The 7,744-nt window shown below is 67.7% G+C and overlaps 1 protein-coding gene across 1 annotated transcript in view; it reads left to right on the plus strand.

The window, feature by feature from the left end:
• LOC112965595 (colorectal mutant cancer protein-like) overlaps positions 1–7,354 on the plus strand; it is a 20,022-nt gene extending 12,668 nt beyond the window's left edge. The window contains exons 13-15 of the mRNA XM_026064738.1: positions 3,897–3,991; positions 5,489–6,013; positions 6,592–7,354. Coding sequence (XP_025920523.1) covers positions 3,897–3,991; positions 5,489–6,013; positions 6,592–6,866 — 895 coding nt within the window. The 3' untranslated portion in view covers positions 6,867–7,354. The remainder of the gene's footprint in view (positions 1–3,896; positions 3,992–5,488; positions 6,014–6,591) is intronic.
• The last annotated feature ends 390 nt before the right edge of the window (positions 7,355–7,744 follow it).

Here is a 7,744-nt window from a genome sequence, read left to right on the forward strand (position 1 = left end):
GGGGCTCCCCAGGGCGGCCCCGACGGTGCCCCGGTGCCGCTCCAGCGGTGGCTCCGGGGTGGCTGCGCGGTGGTCCCGTTGGGGCTCTGATGCTGGCCCCGGCGTGGCTGCACGGTGGCCCCGTTGCGGCTCTGATGCTGGCCCCGGCGTGGCTGCACGGTGGCCCCGTTGCGGCTCTGATGCTGGCCCCGGGGTGGCTGCACGGTGGCCCCGTTGCGGCTCTGATGCTGGCCCCGGGGTGGCTGCACGGTGGCTCCCCAGCATCATTCCGACAGCGGCCCTGGTGCAGCTCCACGGTGGCCCTGGCGTGGCTCCCCGCTGTGGCCCTGCAGTGGCCCCACTGCAGCATCGGCTCCCTCTGTGCTTTGCAGAAGTGACCCCTCTGCCCACACGTCCCCAGCCCTGGGAAGGGGGAGAGGTGCCCCAAGCCTGGCCCCGGCTCCTCGTCCCCTGGGACGTGGGGCACAGACAGCGGCTGGGGGGCAAGTGGGTCCCCGCCACGGGCTGCCTCTGCTCTGCTATTCATTGCCTTTCTAGGCTAATGCCTGAAAACGCGCCGTGGCTGTGAGTCAGTTCGGTCACGGCCGCTCTACCCTGAGAAAAGCATCAGTGCGGCAGCGAGTATAATTTTAACCAGAGGTGTCAACAGCCCAATGTGCTACAGGGCTCTAATCTGCTCTCGCTTTGCTCTTGTGAAATCCCCGGGGCGGCGGCGGCGGGTGCAGGGCGAGGCGGCCGGGATCCCACGCTCCCCCCGGCGCTGCCCCGCTCCCCGGAGCGCAGCTGCTGGGCCCGGAGGCGCGTGCGGCGAGGGGGCCGGCTGCGGCCCCGCTGCCGGAGGCCCGTGTGAAGTTTGGAGCCATGAGTAACTCCGGAGTTTCTGTTGCGCTCGCCGCGAGCGTGGGGCTCGCTGGTGCGCGCCGGGGGGGACGGTGTGCAGCATTGCCGGGCGTCCCGGGGGTTTGGCTGGCTCTGGGAAGGAGAACGTTCTCATAACTGCGTTTTTAGGGGAAGATCGGGGCTCGCTTGCAGGCTGGGTCCGGTGGGCGCTGAGGCACGAGCGTGGGCTTCGAAGGGCGTTTGCTCGCCCAGCCCAGCGACAGCACCCAAAATCCCGCTGCAGCGCTGGTGGCTCGCGAGCGGCCGACACGGCGCCTCGCTGCTGCGGCTCGGCGTCTCCCCGCCTCGGTGGCAGCAGATGGCTTTGACCTTCGTCGCCTGGTCGCAAGATCCAGACAGAAAGCCAGGCCGAGCTCCGGCCGCTGCCGGCTCCGACCGCGCTGCTCCCGATTCGGGCGGCCTAGATTCGCGCTCCCCGTCCTCCCCCGGGTGCAACATCTCCTCTCCCGGCGCCGGGTCGGAGGCTGACGTCAGCCGCGCGGCGCGTGGGCACCCGGCAGGCCTGCAGCTGCCGGACGGCTGCGGGTTTTAAAGTTGCAGCCGGTCCTGCAGCATCCTCTCGGTCACTTCAGCTCTCGGCACGGCAGGGGTCATCGCCGCGCGCCGTGCCTCAGTTTCCCCACCTGAGCAGCAGGAGCGGAGGTGCCCGTTTCCTCCGCAGAGCACCGCGTAACGGCCGGCTCGGAGCAATTACTCGGAGATGGGGAATACATATGGCTTTTGAGCAATAGCAGCTCCCTAATTGCAGCGGAAACAAAGGAAGCGCCGAACGGGAGCCCCCGGCAGCGGGAGGGAGGGAGAGAGGGAGGGAGGCGGGAGGGCCGCGCGGCCCAGACGCGCGCGCGTGGGTGTGAGCGGGGCCTCGCCGCGGGCGCCGCCTCGGCCCGCGCGCTTCGCCGCTGCCGTCATGTGTTGTCAAAGGTTTTGCCCTGGGCTTGCCGCACTGCTATCGGGGCATCTATTTAAGGAGTTAATTTTTTTTATTTTTCTTCCCCCTCTCCCTTTGTGCCTGAAAGTAATTTGGTGCGATATAAAAACGTTAGTTTTCCTAGTACACAGCGACTATTCAAGGGGCAAAGAACAATGCTCTCCCGTGGCAGTGCTGGCATGTGCCTTGTCAAAGGAGTCAAAAGCAGCATCGAGCCAAGATTGCTCTAATTTGAATATTAAAAGTGAGCTGGGTTCAGTTTAGTTCTTGCACTAAATAATTACACGTTCTAATTACATAATTAGCACAGTATACGCCTTTTGTATTCTCGCACTTTCCCAGGTCGCTATAGCCTATCGGTCGGGAAACTTGCTAGGAGCTGCTGGCATTAAGTGAGATTATTGGCGTTTCAGCGCCGGCGGCAGCGCCGTGCCTGGGGGCAGCCCGGGCCCCGCGCCTCGGGGCGGCTTTTCCGCGGGGGGATTAGCCGGGCTCCCCGCGGCGCCGGCGGCCGCTCAGCCTCCGCCCCGGCTGCCGGCTCGCCGCCCAGTGATGGAGATATAACGTGACGTTTCGATTAGCTATCGCTTCTCCCCGGGAATAACTTTTATCAGCAACACGTTTTAAATGTGTTAAGCGCAGTGGTGATGTTCGGGGCGAATTAATTCCGGCTGGCGCGCCGCGGGAATCCCTGCGCGGCTCTCCTCGGAGTCGTGTAAAAGCGCGGACGTTCGTGTCGGCACTCCCCAGCAGAGCCGCGCGGCTCCCGGCGCCGGCTCGCCCCGGCCCTGCCTGCGGTTCCCCAGCAGGTCGGACCGTTTTTCTGCATGACTCAATTTTATCGCTCTTTTGCCGATAACCCCCCTTCCTCCCCGTTATTCTGCCACGACGGCCTCCGGGGGGGCAGCGGGAGCCCGGGACTGACCCCTGCATGCTGCACGTAAAAATTGGGGCTGTGGGGTATTAAACCGATGCCGTTTGGGGACGTATCTCGCAGCCTTGCCCAGCCCAGTGTGCCACTTCCCTGGGAGCAGGGAGTGGAGGCCAAGCAACGGCGCCGGATGCGGAGCTGCCGGCCAGCGCGGGACCATGACCCTCTCTGGCCTCCTCTCCTCTTCCACGTCCCGTTTTGCTGCTCCTCTTTCCCTTTGCTCCAGAGCCGGGTGGCAGGATCCGTGGCAGGGGGCGGCTCCAGCAGGCGGCTGGGTCGAAGCCGCGTTTCCCGGGCAGCCCTGGGAGTGACCCCTGCGGAGCTTTGCAGGCTCCCGGGTTGCTCATGTGGAAACCATCCGTCCAGGGAGCGGGGTCCGCGGCAGTGCCTCCGCCTGCAAGAAACACCGAACTTGCATCCAGTTATGCGTGCATGCCCGACGCCTCCGGAGCGTGCCCTCGCGGGCCGCGGAGCAGCGGGGGACGCCTGGCCGGTGGCACTTGTCGGTGCTGGGGGCACGCTCAGCCCTGCAGCACCAGCGCGGAGAAATCCCAGCTTTTCCGGAGCAATTGGAGACTTGCTCCTGAGGGGGTGTAAAGCGAGTAAGGACGGGGTTTAGGGGCGCATCCATCCGTGACGGGGTCTCCGGATGGGCCGGGCGAGCGTGCACCGCTGGCTCCACGGGGCCAGGGTTTTGCTTTGCCCTTTCCCTGTGTGCAACGGGCCGTGCGGGCTCCCGTCCTGCCGCAGCCCTCGCCGCGCTCCCGACGGAGCCGCCTGCTTCAGCGGGGCCCGGCCGGAGCAGACAGTGGCGAGGCGGCTGCAAGCACCGAGCGCCTGGCGCGGCTGCTGGCGGGGCGCAGGCTGTGCTCGCGCGGCAGGCGGGAGGGGAGCCCCGGCCCGGCGGGCTGCGGCCGGCCCCGGCGCTCCCGTAGGAAATAGTTGGAATTCCTCGCGCGCCTGGCGGAGAGGCTGGAGAGCGCTGGGCCGCTCGCTGCGCCGGGGCTCGCTCCTCCGCCTCCCCCCGCGGCGCGGGGCATCGCCCTCCCAGCACGCCGGGGCCGGCGCCTACCTGCTCCCGTGCACGGCAGCGCGGCAGCGCGGGGTCCGGCTCACGCGCCCTCTTCTCCCTCGCAGGTCCAACCGCGACTGCCAGATCGACCAGCACCACCGCAACCAATGCCAGTACTGCCGCCTGAAGAAGTGCTTCCGCGTGGGCATGAGGAAGGAAGGTAACGGCACCGCTGCGGGGGTGGACCGGGATGCTGCCCGGTGCCGAGGGGTCCCGGTGGACCCAGCCGCTGCAGGCACCTGCGGGGCTCGAGGAGGGCAGCGGTGCTCGGCCGGGCATTCCTGGGAAGCCGTCGCCCCGTTGCAGTGCCCCGGCCTGGCTCCAGCTGTGCCCGGGCTCGGAGCAGGGCCAGGAACCCCCGTGGGCCCCCTCGCTCCTCCTTGACTCGCCCTCGGCGCCGGGGCGCTGGTGGAGCAGGTGGTGTTTGTTTGGAAAGCCGGAGCCTTGAGCTGATAAGGGGACACACCTGGAGCCGTGGACGGGCCGTGCCCTGGGCGTGCTGGAGGTCGGCTGGGAGCGCTCCTGGCGGAGCCAGAGCCATGCAAATCCCCGGGCACGCGGCACCGTGCCGTGCCGTGCCGCCTGGCCGGGCCAGCGCTGCCACTTTCCATCTGCTCTCCGTCGCCCGGGGCTGTGAACCCCAAATGCTTCCTGGCCTGCTGCAAACGGGGCTGCGTTCAGGCGCCCTGCTGGAAAATCTGGGTTTTAGCCCAAAGCAGGGTCGGGCAGGGGGCTGGTTCGAAGCAGACCTGGGCGGCCAGGCCGGATGCGCCACGCGGGGCTGCTGGGGCGAGCCGAGCGGCGCTCGCGGTCAGACCCGACGTCACCGGCTGCTCCCCATCGGATCTGGGGCTTTGGGAGCCGCCAGCCTGAAAGGCTCCAATCCGGATGGAGGTGCTGGGCCCCCTCTCGGGGCCGGCTCCGGCCCTCTCCGCCGGGCTCTGCCGTGGCGCATTGGCTGCTCGTCAGCAGGTGGCATTAATGCAAAGAGCAGGGGGAAGGATATCAGAAGCAGGACAGTAATTCCCTCCTTTCCCGAGGAGTCGAGATGGTATTATTGCCACTTAGCATGATTTAGAGCTCTCATTTAAGTGGCTCGTGAACAGCCCATAAATTAATTACCAGGGACTGAGCAAATAGTGGGCGCTAATGGGAGAGGGGGGAGCTGAAAAATGGCTCTCCGCGAATGCAATTAGGAGGGGGGAGTGCCCCAGGGTTAACGACTCTTCCAAGATGGACGTTTTATTTGCAAATAAATGATTGCTGCCATGGAATGACCTTGGGTAGCAATCGCCCTGCTCCAGCATGGGGGGGCCAGGGCCGGTGGGGCGCCTGGTCTGGCAAGGCCGGAGCCATCCCTGCTGCCGGCGGGGCTGCATCCGTGCTTGGCCGGAGCCCCAGGGCTCCTGCTCACCGGTGGCTGTGTCCGAGCCTGGCCGGCCCACGGCACAAGGACAGCGCAGGCTGTCTGGGAGCTGCTAGCGGATCACCAGGATGCTAAATAGATCCGAGTGATTCGTGCAGCCAGCTCGCTCTCTGGGAGCACCTGAGAGCCGGCTCTTTTACCCAGTGCCACCGGGCAGGAGGGCTGGGGAGGCAGCGGGACGCGGTTGGCGGGCACTGGGCGCTCAGCCAACCCCTCTTCCCCGCTCTGCAGCCGTGCAGCGGGGCCGGATCCCCCCCAGCCACTCCAGCACCAGCCCCAACACCATGCCCAGCGGCGAGTACTTCAACGGGCAGCCGGTGTCGGAGCTCATCTCGCAGCTGCTGCGGGCTGAGCCCTACCCGGCGGCCCGCTACGGCTCGCAGTACGCGCAGCAGGGCAGCGTCATGGGCATCGACAACATCTGCGAGCTGGCCGCCCGCCTCCTCTTCAGCACGGTGGAGTGGGCCCGCAACATCCCCTTCTTCCCCGACCTGCAGATCACCGACCAGGTGGCCCTGCTGCGGCTCACCTGGAGCGAGCTCTTCGTGCTCAACGCGGCGCAGTCGGCGCTGCCGCTGCACATGGCCCCGCTGCTGGCCGCCGCCGGCTTCCACGCCTCGCCCATGTCGGCCGACCGCGTCGTCTCCTTCATGGACCAGATCCGCATCTTCCAGGATCAGGTGGAGAAGCTCAACCGGCTGCAGGTGGATTCGGCCGAGTACAGCTGCCTCAAAGCCATCGCGCTCTTCACGCCGGGTAGGTCGCTGCCGCCGCTGCTGCCGGGGTTGAGCCCAGGCTCCGTCCCTGAGAGCCGTGAGCCCAGAGATGGGGATGGGGGAGCATCCGCCCCCCCCCCCCAGTTCCCATAGGGGAAGGGGAGCCCGGAGAGCATCTTGTGGCTCCTGCTACAGTTTGCAGCATCCAGGTGGATGTCTCAGCATTGGGGCTCCCCCCGAGCACCCTGCACTAAAGCAAACATCCCCCTGCACCAAAGGGGCTTGGGTGCCCATGGGGGTGCCTGCAGGACGCAGGCCCTCGTGTCGCCCAGAAGTGCTATAGGCACGTGGCCGTGGGGCAGCCGGCTCCTCCCGGGAGGGGAGCACGAGCCCGCGGGCGCCTTTGCAGCCGGAGAAACCCGGCCCCGATCCTGTGCCGAGCTGCGGCTCTGCAGCCGGCCAGGTTGCAGAGCGGGCGGCTGCAGCCTGGGCTGCTTGCACGAAGCCTCGGCAGGAGCTGCCTGGAGGGAGCCGCGTGCCGAGGCGGCAGCCTTTAGGGCTTGCTAATTGGGGGTGCGGGCAGGAGGGGCTCCGCTGACCGTCCTGTGCCCCTTGCAGACGCCTGCGGCCTCTCGGACCCGGCGCACGTGGAGAGCCTGCAGGAGAAGGCGCAGGTGGCCCTCACCGAGTACGTGCGCTCGCAGTACCCGTCGCAGCCGCAGCGCTTCGGCCGCCTCCTGCTGCGGCTGCCGGCCCTCCGCGCCGTGCCCGCCGCCCTCATCTCCCAGCTCTTCTTCATGCGCCTGGTGGGGAAGACGCCCATCGAAACACTAATCAGGGACATGCTGCTGTCCGGGAGCACCTTCAACTGGCCCTACGGCACGGGGCAGTAGGGGCGCGCGAGCCTCGGGCGGGCTGGCCCCGCGGCCGGAGGGTGCATCCCAGCGGGAGCCTCCCGAAGGTGGGCGGCGGCGGCATTGTGATGCCCACGGTACTGGCCGTTTCGCTGCTTTTGGACGCTGAACTTTTCCTTTAACCTTTCGAAGCGGAGCTCTCCCGCCTCCGGCCGCCTGGGCCCCTGGGCTCAGATCAGGGCACAAAGGACTTTGGACCAGGCCCAGGGATTATTCCCGGCTCTGCCCCATGYGTCGGAGCCAGGATGGAGCCTGGGGAGGGGTGCGCCCCCCCCTTTCGCTGTCCGCCAAAATCTGAATTTCAGATGAGCGGAAGGAGGCGAGCGGAGCGGGGACGAGGCTCGGAGCGACCCGCCGGGCTGGGAGCAAAGCCGTCCGCTGCCAGCCCCCGGCTCCTGCTGCGGCTCCCGTGGCCCGGCCCCATCTCTGTCCCCGTGTCCTGGCCATCGCGGCAGCGGGGGAAGGGGGGGGGGGAACGGTTAAAGCCCCTCTGCATCCTGCCAGGGCGCTGCCGCCAGGATGGATCCGGCCTCCAGGACTGAACGTTGCGCCCAGCCCCGGCCCTGCACTTTCCACTGAAGCATCTCCAAGGTCGGGGCCGGCGCAGCGGGYGCCCGGGCGAGCGCAGCCCCCGCGGTGTCACCGAGCCCCCCCTGCGCCGCCGGGTGCAAATTAGGTGTTTTTTCCCCGGCGCGCACTGGCTGCACAGCCTGGTGCCCGGCTGGGGGGGCTGCACGGCCCCTTCCCGTCCCCGCGGCCACGGCTTTGCCTGTTCCGCGCTGCTGCTTGCTCGCTTGGTGCTTTGAGCTGCCGGCAGCCGCCGCGGCGTCCCCGGGGAGGGCAGCATCCCCTCCCGC

Source organism: Apteryx rowi, unplaced genomic scaffold, assembly GCF_003343035.1.
Source record: "Apteryx rowi isolate R43461 unplaced genomic scaffold, aptRow1 scaffold_220, whole genome shotgun sequence".
NCBI classification, from domain to species: Eukaryota; Metazoa; Chordata; class Aves; order Apterygiformes; family Apterygidae; genus Apteryx; species Apteryx rowi.